Source organism: Scyliorhinus canicula, chromosome 22 (assembly GCF_902713615.1).
Source record: "Scyliorhinus canicula chromosome 22, sScyCan1.1, whole genome shotgun sequence".
NCBI classification, from domain to species: Eukaryota; Metazoa; Chordata; class Chondrichthyes; order Carcharhiniformes; family Scyliorhinidae; genus Scyliorhinus; species Scyliorhinus canicula.
The window spans coordinates 17,180,813-17,199,798 of record NC_052167.1 but is presented as its reverse complement, the minus strand read 5'-3'; the positions used below and the strand labels follow the sequence as shown (position 1 = coordinate 17,199,798).

General features: G+C 47.2%; 1 protein-coding gene across 1 annotated transcript in view; it reads left to right on the top strand.

The window, feature by feature from the left end:
* Nucleotides 1-18,986, top strand: part of caly (calcyon neuron-specific vesicular protein) — a 43,268-nt gene that overhangs the window by 21,753 nt on the left and 2,529 nt on the right. The window contains exons 3-4 of the mRNA XM_038782974.1: nucleotides 6,545-6,664; nucleotides 6,816-6,929. Coding sequence (XP_038638902.1) covers nucleotides 6,545-6,664; nucleotides 6,816-6,929 — 234 coding nt within the window. The remainder of the gene's footprint in view (nucleotides 1-6,544; nucleotides 6,665-6,815; nucleotides 6,930-18,986) is intronic.

The window sequence follows — 18,986 nt, the reverse complement described above, 5'->3', positions numbered from 1 at the left end:
AAAGCATTCACAGCTTAAAATAGACCTTTCGATGCTGCAGTTCCAGTCACAAGATGTCTTGGACAGTATCTTCAGCTGTTACTGTGGGCCCAGCGGTGAGAGGGAGAGGAATAAAACAAACACAGCTTAAGATGGTCTACCACTGGTTAAGGACCTGCAATCTCCTGATGGCAGTCAACTTCCTTGTACGATTCAAATCACAAATTAAAGCTCTGCCACTTGAACAGGACTCGGTTATAAAAAGACAATCACACACTCATCCGTCTTAACAGACAAACCGCTCCATTTGCCATCTGCTGCCCACTTATAATTTAGTCAGGGTGCCGAAGGTTTCTCCTAACCAGCATCTTGATGATATCATCGACGCTTACTAGTCAGATGAATTTTAAAATAAATCAATTAACCAACAAAGGAGACAAAGCACTGCTGAATTGACATCATTTACTGTCAATATTTACATTTGCAAAGGATGCTGGGACCACTGGCTAGCAATTGGTCTGTGTTGGGCCTGTTTTTTTGGGGCCACAAAGTGGAGGCAAAATAAACCAACTGAGCAGTGAGATAGCCAGCATCCAGTCTGTGTAGGTGTTGGTCCCACTGCTAAATTGACAGGGCCCATTTGTTGAGACACCCATCAGGTCTTCGATTTGAATGTGTTAGCAAGGGGCGCATTGAAGGACTTCCATTGTGAAACAAATTATTCATGAGTGGGATAGAAATGAGTGGGAGGGCAGCACGGTAGCACAGTGGTTAGCATAGTTGCTTCACAGCTCCAGGGTCCCATGTTCGAATCCCGGCTTGGGTCACCGTCTGTGCGGAGTTTGCATGTTCTCCCCGTGTCTGCGTGGGTTTCCTCCGGGTGCTCTGGTTTCCTCCCACAGTCCAAAGATGTGCAGGTTAGGTGGATTGGCCATGCTAAATTGCCCTTAGGTTAGGTGGGATTACTGAGTTACGAGGATAGGGTTCATGTGTGGACTGACATAGGGTGCTCTTTCCAGGAGCCGTTGCAGACCCGATGGGCTGAATGGCCTCCTTCTGCACTGTAAATTCTGATTACCCTGCCCATGAAAGCGTACAACCATCCAGTCCCACACCGGTCATCCATTTCACCCCCCCCCCCCCCCCCCGCCCCACCGCCCCACCCCCGTAACCCCCACCCCACCAAACAAGACACCACCACACAATTTCCTGGGGCATATCTGAGGGCTGTTGCCCTTTCGGCAGGTTTAAGTTGTTTTTTTCCCAGTGGCGAGCTGTCTATGGAGATGCAACTGAAGCTGGAAACCTGCCTCAAAGATCCACATGAAACCCGAGGGCCATTTTCTATGGATCCTCAGGCACCTTGGTTTAGGGTGCATGCTGGTCTCACAATGCTGCTGTGAGTCCAAAATCATCGGACACATTTCCAGTCCCTTGCTATCAGAATGAACAATCCAACCTGGTTTCTAAATTCCAATTTCTAAATTTGCTGATGAACCCGTTGCCAATGACACCCATTGCCAAGACCCAGTTGCCAGTGACCCCATTGCCAATGCCCCTGTTGCCAATGCCCCCGTTGCCAATGACCCCCATTGCCAAGACCCAGTTGCCAGTGACCCCGTTGCCAATGACCCCATTGCCAATGACCCCGTTGCCAATGACCCCGTTTCCCAATGACCCCGTTGCCAATGACCCCGTTGCCAATGCCCCCATTGCCAATGCCCCCGTTGCCAATGCCCCCGTTGCCAATGCCCCCGTTGCCAATGCCCCCGTTGCCAATGACCCCGTTGCCAATGACCCCATTGCTAATGGTCCAATTACAATGAGCACATTGCTAATGGCCCTATTGCTCAGGACCCTACTATTAATGATGCCATGGCTAATGACCCCATTACCAATGACCCTATTACCAATGACTCCATTACCAGTGACCCAATTACCAATGACCACATTGCTATGGATTCCATTGCCAACGGCCCCATTGCCAATGACCCCATTAGTAATGACCCATTGCCAATGACCCCACTGCCAATGGCCCCATTAGTAATGACCCCATTACCAATGACCCCATTGCCAATGACCCCATTACCAATGACCCCACTGCCAATGGCCCCATTGCCAATGACCCCATTAGTAATGACCCATTGCCAATGACCCCATTGCCAATGGCCCCATTAGTAATGACCCCATTACCAATGACCCCATTGCCAATGACCCCATTACCAATGACCCCATTAGTAATGACCCCATTACCAATGACCCCATTACCAATGACCCCATTAGTAATGACCCCATTGCCAATGACCCCATTGCCAATGGCCGCATTGCCAATGACCCCATTAGTAATGACCCCATTACCAATGACCCCATTAGTAATGACCCCATTACCAATGACCCCATTAGTAATGACCCATTGCCAATGACCCCATGGTTGAGCTCAGTGGGCTTGACAGCTGGTTTGTGATGCAGAACAAGGCCAGCAGCGCAGGTTCAAATCCCGTACCGGCTGAGAATTCTGAATTCTCCCTCTGTGTGTACCCGAACAGGCGCCGGAATGTGGCGACTAGGGGCTTTTCAACAGTAACTTCATGACAGTGTTAATGAAAGCCTACTTGTGACAATAAAAAGGTTATTTATTTATTGCTAAGCACCCCATTACGAATGACCCCATTATGAATGACCCCATTACCAATGACCCCATTGCCATTCATCCTATTGCTAATGATCCCATTGCTCAGGACCCCGTTATTAATGATCCCATTGCCAATGATCTCACTGTCAATGACCCCATTGTCAAGTACTAAACTAGCTTTGGTTTAGATACTTTCACCAATGTAAGAGCATGTTGTGAACAAAGAGTCCTATATGGTGGGAAACAGAGAGCCATATATTATCTTTGACTTTGAGTCCATTTGAAATGAATAGATTTAGCAGCACTACCTCTATTTGCAAACTATAATTCAGCTTAGCGCATTAATAACCTTTCACACTCAATATAATTCTGGCCCTTGAGCCTTTATGTAGTTCCAATCTTATTATAATTTGCTATTTCCACTGAATCCTTGGATCAGGTGAAGGAGGAACTTTTCAGTTGTACCCTGGCTGAGTTTGACACGGCCGCTCTTAAGTGTGACTGTTCAGGCCAGTGCATTCGAGCAAGTTGACAGCATTGCAGAGACTTGTCTGTAAAGTCGCTGATGCCGAGGTCCCAGTGGAGAGCGGTGCTGGAAAGCAGCGAAGACAGGAGAATCCATGCTTCAGTATTTGTAGCCTAGCCCCCGATTCTCAGCCCCTCTGTGAACAGCCCTTCGCTGGGAATGTGGGATTTTGTCTTTGCTAATGACAGAAAACAGATTACGTGGGGAAGTTTGGAATGCTGCAGTGCGGAGCAGAACTCTGGTGGAAGAGTAGAATCTAAATGCAAGGTCTAAACCTTGCATCGAGACTTTATTCTGAAGGTCATCCATCGCATATCACAGAATGACAGAATCACAGAATAATGCAGTGCACAAGAGGCCCTTTGGCCCATCTAGTCTGCACCGATGCATGAAAAACACCTGACTTGCCTACCTAATCCCATTTGCCAGCAGTTGGCCTTGAATGTTACAAAAAACAAAGAAAAGTACAGCACAGGAACAGGCCCTTCAGCCCTCCAAGCCCGCGCCGACCATGCTGCCCGTCTAAACTAAAATCTTCTACATTTCCGGGGTCCGTATCCCTTTATTCCCATCCTATTCATGTATTTGTGTAATGACGTGTCAAATATTCATCCAGGTACTTTTTAAAGGATGTGAGGTAACCCGCCTCTACCACCCTCCCAGGCAGTGCATTCCAGACCGTCACCACCCTCTGGGTAAATAGGTTTTTCCTCATAGCCCCCTTAAACCTCCTGCCCCTCACCTTGAACTTGTGACCCCTCAACAGTGGTTAGCACTGTTGCTTCACAGCACGAGGGTTCCGGGTTCGATTCCCGGCTTGGGTCACTGTCTGTGCGGAGTCTGCACGTTCTCCCCATGTATGCGTGGGTTTCCTCCGGGTGCTCCGGTTTCCTCCCACAAGTCCGAAAAATGTGCTGTTAGGTGAATTGGACATTCTGAATTCCCCCTCAGTGTACCCGAACAGGCACCGGAGTGTGGCAACTAGGGGATTTTCACAGTAACTTCATTGTAGTGTTAATGTAAATCTACTTGTGACACTAATAATGATTATTATTATAACTAACCCTTCAACTAAGGGGAACAGCTACTCCCTATCCAGCCTGTCCATGCCCCTCATAATCTTGTAGACCCCGATCAAGTCGCCCCTCAGTCCTCTCTGCTCCAGCGAATACAACCCAAACCTATCCAACCTTGCATCATAACTGAAATGTTCCATCCAGGGGAATCCTAGTGAATCTCCTCTGCACCCCCTCCAGTGTGACCACATCGTTCCTATAATGTGGCGACCAGAATTGCACACAGTACTCCAGCTGTGGCCTCACCAAAGTTCTATACAACTCCAACATGACCCCCCTGCTTTTATAATCTATGCCTTGATTGATAAAGGCAAGTGTCCCAAATACCTTTTTCCCCACCCTATTAACCTGCCCTTCTGCCTTCAGAGATCTATGGACAAACACACCAAGGCCCCTTTGTTCCTCAGGACTTCCCATTGTCAGGTCATGCCTTGAATATTCCCTTGTCACTTTGCTCCTATCAAAGTGTACCACCTCACACTTTTCAGGATTAAATTCCATCTGCCAATTCTCTGTCCATTATAAGATGAATGGTGAGGCTGAAGGTAACCTAGAACTCTTGGAGACAAGTGACTAGTGTAACTGGCACATGTCTTCATGTCTATTTACACAGATATAATTTCCTGTTAAAATAATCTTACAGGGCAGCACGGTAGCATGGTGGTTAGCATAAATGCTTCACAGCTCCAGGGTCCCAGGTTTGATTCCCGGCTGGGTCACTGTCTGTGTGGAGTCTGCACGTCCTCCCTGTGTGTGCGTGGGTTTCCTCCGGGTGCTCCGGTTTTCTCCCACAGTCCAAAGATGTGCGGGTTAGGTGGATTGGCCATGCTAAATTGTCCTGTAATGTCCTAAAAAGTAAGGTTGGGGGGGGGGGTTGTAATGTATAGGGTGGATATGTGGGTTTGAGTAGGGTGATCATTGCTCGGCACAACATCGAGGGCCGAAGGGCCTGTTCTGTGCTGTACTGTTCTATGTACTACTGGCTGACTTTGAAGTGTCTGTCCCAGGACAGTAGTTGTACCGCAGTTGGAGGGGATTTACATGCCCCAGACCCTTACAGACCCCGGACCCTGGGCTCATCCCCTACTTGGCTGCCATGATGTGGTCCACTGTATTTTGCTTGCTTGGGTTCTTGGGGTAAACGAACGTGTTGCTGCTACAAATAATTTGCTGTCATCAGCCAGTCTTACAATTGTAAGTTGCAGCTTGAATATGTGCCCCGTTGAGGTGTGGATAATCAATGTGGAACAGGAAGGTTGTGAGAGAAAAGGGATGGCCAATCACAACGTGTGGTTGAAGAGGAGTGTCTGGTCTTAAAAACTCTCCCAACGCACCCCAGTCATCTGAAGAAATTGCTGCTCTATATCAGGAAAGAAATGTGTCAGGCTTTCCATGTTATTGGCTGTGGCAATAGGTGGTTAGCACTGGGGCTGGTTTAGCTCACTGGGCTAAATCACTGGCTTTTAAAGCAGACCAAGCAGGCCAGCAGCACGGTTCGATTCCCATACCAGCCTTCCCGGACAGGCGCCGGAATGTGGCGACTAGGGGCTTTTCACAGTAACTTCATTGAAGCCTACTCGTGACAATAAGCGATTTTCAATTTTTCAATTTTTTTGTCACTGCAGCCTCACAGCTCCAGGGTCCCAGGTTCGATACCCGGCTTGGGTCACTGTCTGTGCGGAGTCTGCATGTTCTCCCTGTGTCTGCGTGGGTTTGCTCCGGGTGCTCTGGTTTGATCCCACAGTCCAAAGACGTGCAGGTTAGGTGCATTGGCCGTGATAAAAACTGACCCGGAGGTTAGGTGGGATTGCGGGAATAGGGTGGGGGAGTGGTCCTGGGTGAGGTGCTCTTTCCGAGAATTGTTGCAGACTCGATGGGCCGAATGGCCTCCTTCTGCACTGTGAGGATTCTAAGATTTGTTTTCGTTTCAAAATGACTTCAGACAACAGCTGATGATATCTGCCTTCCATTCTGTCCGGTCTTCCCCTCAATGGTGAAAGAGCTTGCAAGCCAATGAAGTTAGCCCTTCCAACGAAGCTGGGACACGGCACAGTTTGATCGCTTTGCAGCTGAGACATTGAATAGCACAGTACAGAACGGAGACCATTCAGCCCATCAATTATGTGCTGACTCTTTCAAAGTTAGCTGGGACAGAGGGGACATTTTTTTCGAAGAAGAAGTGGGAACATCAAGCGCAAGTCACTAAGGGGGGGGAGGAAAAAGCATAATCAAAATCTGGTGACAAACTTATTTCACTTTGACGTGCCGCCAGCCGCGTTTTGAACATTTTGTCCAAAGCCTGGTTCTTAACTTCCACCCAATTGCCCGCAGGTTGTGGTGAAGACCAGGACAGAATATCAGCTGCAACAGAAGAAGAAGAAAAAGCTGCACATCCCTGGAATTAAGAAGCTGAACATTAATCTTTACGATGAAGTTTCAGAGAAAGTCAAGGTAACTTTGTTGAACCATCACAGACAGAGCTCGCTCACACTTTCAATAAAGTTAATTTCTCATCATCAAACCTGCGCGAGGAATAACATAAATATATATATGTATGTGTTGCCAGCTCCTCATTCTCAATATGATTTGACTCCTTCTTTAGCTGACTGGATTAATTCTCATTACGATGGCATTCCTGGCCTGCCTGCTAATGCTGGTCATGTACAAGGCATTCTGGTACGATCAGTTAAGCTGCCCGGAGGGTTTTGTATTTAAGGTAAGGTGACAGTCAGTGTTCCTCTTATTATTTCAAGATTTTACACAGCAGATTATGGATAATGAAAGAAATATCATTTGGAAATGCTGCACGGAAAAGACCTCCTTACTTGTTGTCGCAGTCAAGACTATTAAATCCTTAACGCTCAGCTCAAAGTAGCAAAATCTCACAGGAACCCTTTTTAAAGTTGATGTGATTGGCATTGGAACTCAATCGCCTCATGTGTTGTGAATTCTGTTAGTTGCCAACGATGCAGCTGGGGACATATTTACCCTTCAGGAGAAGTAGGAAATAACCTGTTCACTTGACCCGGAGATAACTCATCTCCTGCTTGTCGGTCTAGGAAGCAACCTTAACGTATTCCTTCGGGATATTTGGGCGGCACAGTGGTTAGCACTGCTGCCTCACGGCGCCAGGGATCTGGGTTCAATTCCAGCCTCGGGTCACTGTCTGTGTGAAGTTTGCACGTTCTCCCCGTGTCTGCGTGGGTTTCCTCCCACAATCCAACCACGTGCAGGGTAGGTGGATTGGCCGTGCTAAATTGCCCCTTAGTGTCCAGAGATGTGCAGGTTAGGTGGGGTCATGGCGACGCCGGGATAGTGTGAGGGAGTGGGCCGAGGTGAGGTGTTCTTTCGGAGGGTTAATGCAGACCCGATGGACTGAATGGCCACTTTCTGCACTGTATTTGTTCTATGATATAAAGAGCACAGGGTATCTATGAAAACAAATATTTCTTTCATCTGTACATGTTCAAAAGTGTTCTACTAAATGGTGCAACACTGCATAATATTACAGTGTATTACATTAGTGTAATATTATAAACTAGTTTATAATATCACACTGTACTGGCACACAATGCAACATACTATGTAATGCCTTAGTGTAGCGACACTCTGAACAGTACATCATACAATATCATTGTATACTGACATGTAGTGCACAATTTCCTAGTATATATTATAGTGTATGGACATTATGCACTACTATAGTGTACACAATCACAGCAGACCACACTATGATGCCACTGTGTTCTATAATCACTATTCAACACACCACATTGTACAATGCCAGAGTGTACTGACATTACAGCACAATAGAGCAATACGCTGTGGACAGCCACATTATTCAGCACACTATACAGTAAATAGTGCACAACAAACTGTGCGATGCTAGCACCATATAACACGTTGTACTATTTATTGACACTGAAAAATGCATTGTCTGGCACTAGTGGGTCAACACATTGCACAATGGACTGCACATTGTACAGTGCCCGAACAGGCTAGATGACAATCTAATTGTGATTATAAATATGGCTTCCATTGTGATTAACTTAAACAGTTCACATTTACCATGACGTTATTGTCTATATTAATATATATCTTTGATTTTCTTCATGATTACCCATGATAACTGTAAAATAACAACAGGTTTGTGCTCATTGAGCCACTGCTACTCCCCAGCGTGGGATCTCTGTTGGGAGACAGCCTTTAAATAGTGTAGTCCATAGGCATGATAGAGGCAAGTTGACCTCGCATGATAGCAGTCTGATCTTCCACTGCAGCAACAAGACATTGGAGGTCACCTTCCTGTAGCTGCAATCAAAGCTGCAACATTGGCCATTCTGGTTGTATCTATAAATGTGCGAATGGTCTTGGCCAACACTTCCACCCTGGTTAAAATGGGCTCCACCCCTCTGTGTGAAGCCCTGTGCCAAGTTAGTGCTGGTCTTGACCATGCTCTGCAGCATTGACCTCAGGATTCAAGACAGGCTTCACAAAGCCCCTAACATTGTAGTGCATCTCTATCAGTGGCCCTATCGAGTTATTCATCCTGTACCTCTGCGGCAAGTCATGAGTGTGACTTTGCTCTCCGGAGAGCAGAAAACTGCGTTATTCTTTCCCCCCTGCCCCCCACTGCAACCCACTTGTTCATGCCTCATAATTGCTGCTCCTCCAAATTACACAGTGTCCATATCTGAGCTGGTGGCTGCAAACTCAACTCTTCATCATCGCTGTCTTTCTTCCTTTTGCTACAGTACCTGGTAGGGCTACACATCCTGGGTATCTGAAAGGGGAAAGACACGAGGGGGTGGGTGTGAGGGGAGGTCGGGTGTAGTAAGGGGTTCATGCAGCTCGGAAATCAGAAGGGAGTTGAGCGGAGGCGAGATGTGCGAAGGAGAATTGGTTAAGAGGATTCCAGTCTCTTTGATACTTTCAGCCCCATTGCTGGCCCCAACTTCAGCAATGACCGTCCCAGTAGGGACCGGCACTGTCTCCTCCACAGGAGGTTTGACATGCAGCATAGCCGTTCCCCAGCGCCCCAACCTGCCCGTTCCACCGCCCAGTTTAGCTCCTGCTGCCAACAGCTGTGCATAACCTTGGCCTTCAGGAGAGAGGGGACTGTCATTGATATGGCTGCCATAGCCGGATAGCCGACAGTGTATTCAGGCTGAGAGACATGAGGGTTGTGAAGTGGGTGTGGGTGTGATGGGTCATCTCAAAATGTCGGTCCTGATTGATTGAGATTATTGGTAAACTAGTGATGGGGTGAATGGAGCAGTGACTGAGGCTCGTGGTACAGTTCACGCATCAGGGGAGGTAGTGGCACAGTGGTATTATCACTGGACTAGTAATCCAGAGCAAGATCTAGGGCCCAGGTTCAAATCCCACCACGGCAGACAATTGAATTCAATAAAAATCTGGAATTAGAAGTCTACTGATGACCATTGCCTAATTGTTGAACCTGATTCACTGATGTTTTTTATGGAAGGAAATCTGCCGCCCTCACCTGGTCTGGCCTAAACGTGATTCCCGATCCAAATTGACTCTCAAATGCCCTCTGAAATGGAGGGCAGTTAGGGACGGACAATAAATGCTGGCCCAGCCAATGCGCTCACGTCCTGTAAAATGGTCAGGCTGGTCACATTTGAAGATGCAGTCACTTACCTTGGCCACTCCTGTGAGGTCATTGAACTTCTTGCGCACTGCATTCAGTCCTCACTATTTGACCCCTGTCATTGACCTCTATGGCTGTCTGTCTGCTCCCATTGCCTTCTGAGTGTTTGTCCGACCAGCCTTCTACCTCTGCCGAAGCAGAACCTTGAAGCTCGCGTTAGCCCATGTTGAGTGTCCCCGGTCACATTCAGTGCCTGTCAGATTCCACATCCAACCGACCACAAATGTGATGACCAAACTGGCTGGAGGCTGATCGGGCAGCACAGAGTTGGCGCCCCACCTGCGTCTCAGTTACCGACCGCGGATTAATCCCACATCACAATCCCGCCACCCATTTTTTTTCTTTTTTTGAAAATATTTTTATTCGATTTTTAACATTTTAACATGCTAAGCATACAACCCAACAAAGCAAACCAAAAGAACAAAAATCCCTGACCGCGTTGCCTGATGTAACTGAAAGTACCCCCAAATTCACCGCATTTGTGCGCACATTCGCCTTGGGTTCCCTGTAAAACAATTTGACCCGCACCACAAATGTAGGCCCAATCCTAAATCTCTCCAACACCGCAAATAGCTCCACTCCACATGCTCAATTGCCTTCTCCGCGTCCACATCCCTCTGCTCCAATGGGGAGAGCACCACATTTAACAAAAGCCCCACGTTCGAAGACAACTGCCTACTCTTCAGGAACCCGTCTGATCCTCCCCAATCACCTGGGGAAGGCACTCTTCCAACCTAACCACCGACACCTTGGCCAGGATTCTGGCATCTACATTTAGCAGAGATATAGGCCTATATGACCCACACTCCACCGGGTCCTGAACCTTTTTTAACAACAATGAAATGCATGCCTATCCCATCATCTCCAGGAGTGTCCCCTCAACCAGAGCAAACATTTCCACCAACAACGGCACCAACCTATCCAAAAACTCCTTATAAAACTCCACCAGGAACCCATCCGGTCCTGGCGCCTTGCCATTTACATCTTCCCAATAGCCGCTGGAACCTCCTCCATCTCCACTGGCCCTTCCAGCGCTGCCCTCTCTTCCTCTCCGACCCTAGGACACTCCAACCTCGCCCCAAAAAAATCCCTCATATCCGACTCGCCCCCTGGGGGCTCGGACCTATGCAACTTTTTATAAAACCCCTCAAATACCTTGATCACCTGCTCCGGCACCACCACCTACTCCCCCGCCCCATCCCGGATATGAACAATCTCTCGGGAAGCCATCTGCCGGTAGAGTTGGCCAACCAGCAGACTGGCCTTCTCCCCATTTCCATACACTACCCCCTCCCCCCCACCTTAATTATTGAACCGCCTTCCCTGTAGACAGAAGGTCAAACCGTGCCTGCAACTCCTTCCTCCTCACCAGCCGTTGCTGCTCCTCTCTTGCCTCCCTGTCTATCATAACCTTAAACGAGATGATCCCCCGCCCCCACACTACTGCCCATTTTTCGTTGCTGTTGGCTGTAGCCCCCCCAGTAGTTCAATGAAAATATGAGCTGGCTCAGAATGAACTCAATACATTTGTATGGTTGGTTTCTTGCATTGAAACCATGTCCAACAGTGACACTTTACTTTGTTTATTAGTTAAATTACACCAATTATTTAAAAAGGGCCGACAAAATAAATACCATCCATCATATTAATTGGTAGATTATGGATATGGCTTTGCTGTACAAAGCTGTGGGGATGATTTATAATTGCAATTCCCGTTAAACCATAACATTCGAACATCTTTGGCAGAACGTGAGGCCCACATCGATGCTAGCAATTATAGAAACAGTTTCTCATCGACACCCGTGTGGGATGACAACTGCTTCTCCAGATTAATTGATTCCCCCCTTAGCTCCAGCCATTGGATGCCTTTTTAATGCCGACGCTGGTACAGAGCCAATGGCAATTCACCAGAACTGGGAGCCAGGAGTGGGGTAAATGGGCAGTTCACACTGTGGAGTGGGACAAGAGAGAGCTACACAGCTATCAGGAAAGAGCAAACAGGTGATTCCTTTCCTTAAGATTGAGAAGGATGCGAAGTGAGCTGTTAAAGATCTTCAATGCTCTGAAGAACACCATAGAATCCAGAGAATCGCTACAGTGCAGAGGTAGGCCATTCGGCCCATTGAATCTGTACTGGCCCTACCAAGTGCATCCTAGGGCAGACCACACCCCACCCCCATCCCTCTAACCCCATCTAACCTACACATTTTTCGACACCAAGGGGCAATTTGATAATAATAATCTTTATTAGTGTCACAAGTAGGCTTACATTAACGCTGCAATGAAGTTACTGTGAAAATCCCCTAGTCGCCACACTCCGGCGCCTGTTCGGGTACCCTGAGGGAGAATTCAGAATGTCCAATTCACCTAACAAGCACGTCTTTCGGGATGTGTGGGAGGAAACCGGAGCACCCAGAGGAAACCCACGCAGACACGGGGAGAACGTGCAGACTCCGCACAGACAGTGACCCAAGAAGGGAATCGAACCTGGAGCTGTGAAGCAACAGTGCTAACGACTGTGCTACCGTGCCACCCACTTAAGCTGCAACAAATCCAGAACTCGGGCCCATAAATTTATAATAACGGCAAACAACCAGCAAGTGGCGAGAGTGTGGAACTTGCTGCCACATAGATTGGTCAAGGCAAATGGCGAAGATGCATTTGAGGGGGGCGACATAAGCAAGTGAGGGCGTAGGAATAAGAGGATGTGATGATAGGTTGAAATGACGTGAAGTGGAATAAGAGGATGTGATGATAGGTTGAAATGACGTGAAGTGGTAATGTGGAGCCTGTGGGATGGTGTGAACGCAGGGGTGTGAACCTGTTCGGGTCAGGTGGCCAGTTTCTGTGCTGTAAGACTTTGGTTCATTGTAAAGAACTCCCATGTTCTGATCCATGGAATCCTCGCTTCTTTCGGATTGACGGTTTCGATCAATGAGAAGAGATGTTGGGTTAATCATTAAAAATTGTGAAGCGAGCATGGGGTACCAACAATACTGCTTCATATTCTGCATAAAGAGATCCCTAAAATACCGTCATTGCTGATGGATGAGTCACAAATGACTCCGGTTGCACAAGTTGAAAATTGAAGCCATTGTTTTCAGCCCATTGCCAGAAACTTCTCCTGCCTCTGAACATCAATATCTCTCCCTGATAGCTTGTTCTAATGGTGCGGGATCCAGACATTCTGCTCAAGCCAGATCTGAGCCTCAAACACCAGACTTCCTCTCCACTACCAGGAATGCCGAAGAATGCATAAGTTCAGGGAGTATTGTCTTATCTCCCGAGGGTGTCACACTGCCCCCTCCGGAACCCCTTGCTCAGGATTGACCTTCATCCCACTGCCATGCAGCGAGGGCAAGCACCCTGAACATTATTCCTGCAGATGGGTGGAGTGGCCTGTGCAGACACTACAGGCACTGGTGGGTTGCCCGGATAATATGAATGAGGCCCTACTGAGGCCTAATCCTGAATCAACCTCGGGCCTCCTGGATAGATTGTCCACCACCAAAAATGGCCTCCTCTTCAAGCTTGATATCTCCTGCTACAACGGGTATGGTGAGTGGCTGTGCGTCTGCGCTGTTGCACTGCCGGATGTGAATGTGAGTTCAAATCCCAGCATGGAAACTTGGCAACTTAGTTTTTTTTTAGATCTGGAAATACAAAACTGACAACAGTTAAAAGCGACTATGATAACCATGTCATTAAATACTCAACTTGTTCACTAATGTCCTTCAGGGAAGAGGCATCCAATCCGTTCTGAGAATGTTCCCTGAGGGCCACATATCCCCTCCACTGAAACATGGCCTCCTTCCTCCTGTTCGCATCTACCCCTGAGGCCTCTGCTGTCCGTGTCTTTTGGACAGAGATGGGCGGTTTTGGCACAGATTTTCCTCAAGGCAATGACTGTCTTTCTGATTAAAACATAAATCGTTTGTGCCCTTGACGTTCCCTCACATTGTTACTGTCACTTTAAACTGGTTATCTCTTGCATAAAGGTTAATCGTGAATAAGTGCTGGGAATAAGAGATGCGACAAAAAGCTGCTAAAGTTGATCTCCAAAAAGCATTTTTAAATTTGGCTTTCAGAGCTTAATTTGCAGTACGTCTGGATGCAGCTGATCAATAAATAATTCCTGTTTTTCCGAAGTAACTGCGACGTACCAAAGGCACAGAGAGAGGTTTTAACAATGGGCTGGGTAAATTATGGTCCTTTTATTGTGGTTGGCATATTTCCGCTAGGAAAGGAGACCGAACGAGAGAACGTAAACTGAGCTAATATTGCGGCCTAGATTTTTAAAATGCCCCTGTGTGTGTGTGTGTGGAGCTAACGCTGTGGGCTCACAGGTTCAAATACTGTCATGGCAGCTGATGGATCAATACATCTGAAATATGTACCGGGGCTGGTTTAGCACAGGGCTAAATATCTGTTTTTTAAAGCAGACCAAGGCAGGCCAGCAGCACGGTTCAATTCCCGTATCAGCCTCCCCGAACAGGTGCCGGAGTGTGGACTTTTCACAGTAACTTCATTTGAAGCCTACTTGTGACAATAAGCGATTTTCATTTTCATTTCATTTCAAATATAGAGCTAGTGCCAGTAATGATGACCATGAAACGATCATCAATCTTGGTTTAAAACACCACCAGTGTGTCCTTTAGGGAAGGAAATCTGCCATCCATTACCTGATCTGGCCTACATGTGACAACAGACCTATAATTGTCCTTCAAAATGGCCCAGCAAAAAAAGGGAAGGGTAATAGATGCTGGCCCTACCGATGATTCCCCCATCCTATGAAAGGATGAAGAATTGAGTCCAATTCTGGCCGCCATATCTTAGGACTAATGTCAAGGGCTTGGAATGAATGTGGAGGAGATTTTTCAGAGTGGTACAAGAAATGAATGAATATTGAGAGAGTGAAGAAGCTGGGATTGCTCACTTAAATGGAGATTTAATACAAGTGCTAAGTGTTTTGATAGAATCGAGGGGTGGTGGCGGGCGTGGAACTGATGGTCGATAAGGAGAGCTGTTAAAATTAAGATAAGTGATAAAAAGATTCTGAGGGAATGTGAGTTATTTTTGTTTTACACAAGTTTTATGATCTGTGATGGACTGTCTGCAAGAGAACAGATTCAATAATAACTTACGAGAAGGAATTGGAAATGTTTCCGTAAAGGCGATGTTTACAGACAGGGCTGTAGGGGGAAAACAGCTAGTGGGACAAACGGGATAACTCTGACAAGACGGGCCGAATGGCATTCTTCTGCACTGTACGATTCTGTAAATCCATTGCTTTAGGACGGGGCAATGTCTACTCCTGTCTGTCAGGAACTGGAACAGTTTGGTTCAGGGTGGAGCTCGGCACATGATTGGGTGGTTCCAGTCGTTAGAAGCTGAAATGCTTAAGAATATGGGGTTCCCGGATTCGCGAACATTTTCAGCTCAGGTCAAGTGGATTTGCAAAGCGCCCGGCTCTTCCCAAGCATGTCGCCCCGGCAGGTTTGCCACTCCACTCGATTTGTATTCGGCAGTGTGTCAGACCAAGGCAGTCCACCCAAGAGAGTCTCTCCCCGCCTCACTCCTGAATCAGGCCATTAATTCCATGAATTAATTCCAAATTAAGCTGGCAATTTGGCCCCCCGCCCATAAGTGAAATCAGTTTGTGACGATGCTGACCTTGCTGTGTGAATGTGCCCTAGATTTCAGTGCACATCACTTGGGCAGCATTTCATTAAAATTCGCGTGCACGTTTTCCCAAAATCGATTTATGGTTTCATCATTTGATTTCTTAACGCCTGGGGACAGAGAATGGAGCCACATCATGTTCATGTGATCAGGCAGCTGCGACGGCCCTTTATAATAGTGACATATCTTGATCCAAGCATTCATCAGAGACTGGGTTCGCTCTAATATTAGTTTTATTTCTTCATTTATTATGAATTTCCTCCATGTCCATTGCGCTGTAATTACACTGGAATATTACCCAGTTCACCAGTGTACAGGTTTCCTGGGAGGATTCATTTGCAAATGACATTGGGGATGTGTTCTGAGGGAACTGCATTCTAAAAATGCAGCTTAGGCCCCGGAACTTTCACTGTACAAGCAACACGGCCTCCGAGAAAAATTGAAGCATTTAGAGAGCAGCAAGGGGAGACTGAGGAGTTTTGTTCCTTCTGCATTTTTTTCCCCTCATGGAATCTCCCGTCTGATGTGCCTCTTTCCCAAGCTATAAGCATGCAGGAGCATAGGAAGTAGGAGTAGGAATGGGCCATTCGGCCCCTCGAGCCTGCTCTTCCATTCAACCAAGTAATGGCTGCTCTTCTATCCCAATAATTTTCCTGCACTATCCCCATATCCCTTGATGTTTTTAATGGGTAGGACTATTGATCTCTGGAATATACTTAATGGCTTTGCTTCCACAGCCCTCTGGAGTAGAGAATTCCAAAGATTCACCACCTTCTCAGTGAACACATTTCTTCTCATCTCAGTCCTAAATAACCTGCATCTAATTCTGCTCCCTGGTTCTAGATTCCCTCCCAGCCAGGGAATTCATCCTTCCTGTGTCTATCCTGTCACAACCTGTAAGAATTTCATATGTTTTATTGACATTGCCTCTTATTCTTCTAAATTGTCGAGAATACAGGCCCAGCCTCAATCTCTCCTCAGAGGACCCTCCTGCCATCGCAGGGATAAGTCTAGTGAATGTTCACTCCCTCTTGAATTTTTATTCTTTCATGAGATATGGGTGTCGCTGATTAGACCAGCGTTTATTGCCCTATCCATAATTGCCCTTCAGAAGGTGGTGGTGAGTTGCGCTCTTGAACCGCTGCTGTCCATGTGGTGCATCCACAGTGGTCAGGAAAGGAGATACGGAGTTTTGGCCCAGCGACAGCGAAGGAACGGCGATATATTTCCATTTCAGGATGGTGAGGGGCTTGGAGGGAACTTCCAGGTGTTGTTTGTTCCCATGTGCCTGCTGCCCGTGTCCAGCTAGATGGGAGAGATTGCAGGTTTGGAAGATGCTGTGGAAGGAGCCTTGCCTTGATGATTTCCTGCAGTGCATCTTGTAGATGGTACACACTATTGCTACTGTGTGTTGGTGGAGGGTTTGAATGTTTTTGGAAGGGGTGCCAATCAAGTGGGCTGCTTTGTCCTGGGTGGTGTTGAGCTTCTTTAGTGTTGTTGGAACTGCACTTATCCAGGGAAGTGGAGAGTATTCCATCACACTCCTGACTTGTGCCTTGTAGATAGTGGACAGACTTTGGGCAAGTTACTCACCACAGGATTCCGAGCCACAGTATTGGTATGATAGTCCAGTTCAGGTTCTGGTGGATGGATGTTGATAGTATGGGATACAGCGGTGGTAATGCCTTTGAATGTCAAGGGGTGAAGGTTAGATTCTCTCTTGTTGGAGATGGTCATTGTCTGGCACTTGGATTTACCACTTGTCAGCCCAAGTCTGGATGTTGTCCAGGTCTTCTTGCATTTGAACATGGACTGCTTCAGTATCTGAGGAGTCGTGAATTATACTGAACATTGTGCAGTCATCAGCAAACAATCCCACTTCTGCCAATACAGTGGAGGGAAGGTCATTGATGAAGCAGCTGAAGGTTGTTGGGCCGAGTTCACCATCCTGAGGAACTCCTGCAGTGCTGCCTTAGAACTGAGATAAGAACTAGGAGCAGGGGTAGGCCATCTGGCCCCTCGAGCCTGCTCCGCCATTCAATGAGATCATGGCTGATCTTTTGTGGACTCAGCTCCACTTTCCGGCCCAAACACCATAACCCTTAATCCCTTTATTCTTCAAAAAACTATCTATCTTTACCTTAAAAACATGTAATGAAGGAGCCTCAACTGCTTCACTGGGCAAGGAATTCCATAGATTCACAACCCTTTGGGTGAAGAAGTTCCTCCTAAACTCAGTCCTAAATCTACTTCCCCTTATTTTGAGGCTATGTCCCCTAGTTCTGCTTTCACCCGCCAGTGGAAACAACCTGCCCGCATCTATCCTACCTATTCCCTTCATAATTTTAAATGTTTCTATAAGATCCCCCCCTCATCCTTCTAAATTCCAACGAGTACAGTCCCAGTCTACTCAACCTCTCCTCATAATCCAACCCCTTCAGCTCTGGGATTAACCTAGTGAATCTCCTCTGCACACCCTCCAGTGCCAGTACGTCCTTTCTCAAGTAAGGAGACCAAAACTGAACACAATACTCCAGGTGTGGCCTCACTAACACCTTATACAATTGCAACATAACCTCCCTAGTCTTAAACTCCATCCCTCTAGCAATGAAGGTCAAAATTCCATTTGCCTTCTTAATCACCTGTTGCACCTGTAAACCAACCTTCTGTGACTCATGCACTAGCACACCCAAGTCTCTCTGCATGCTTTAATATTTTATCGTTTAAATAATAATCCCGTTTGCTGTTATTCCTACCAAAATGGATAACCTCACATTTAGATGACTGACTTCCGGCAAACACAACCATCTCCTTTTGTGCTGGGTATGACTCTGACCAACGGAAATTTCTCCCCGATTCTCATTGACTCCAGTTTTGCTCGGACCCCTTGATGCAATGTGGGTTCAAACACTGCTTTGTCAAGGAGTTCAGATCTTTTGTCCACGTTTGAGCCAAGGCTGTAATGAGATCAGGAGCTGAGTGATCTTGGCAGAACCCAAACTGAACATCGGTGAGCAGAATATTGCCATGTAAATGCCACTTGCGAGCATTGTTGACTCCTTCCATCACTTTACTGATGATCGAGAGTGAGCTCATGGGATGATCATAGCCCGGGTAGAATTTGCCCTGTTTTTTTATGTACAGGACATACCTGGGCTCACAGCTCCACGGACCCGGGATCAATTCCGGCCTTGGGTGACGGTCTATGTGGAGTCTGCACATTCCTCCCGTGCCTGCGTGGGTTTCATCCGGTTCCCCCCCCCCCCCCCCCCCCCCCAGTCCAAAGATATGCAAATTAGGTGGATTGGCCATAATAGATTGCCCCTTTAGTGTCCAAAGGTATGTCGGCTCGCTGGGGTTACAGGGTTGGGATAGGAGTGAGGCCTGGGCGGGTTGCTCTTTCGGAGGCCCTATAGG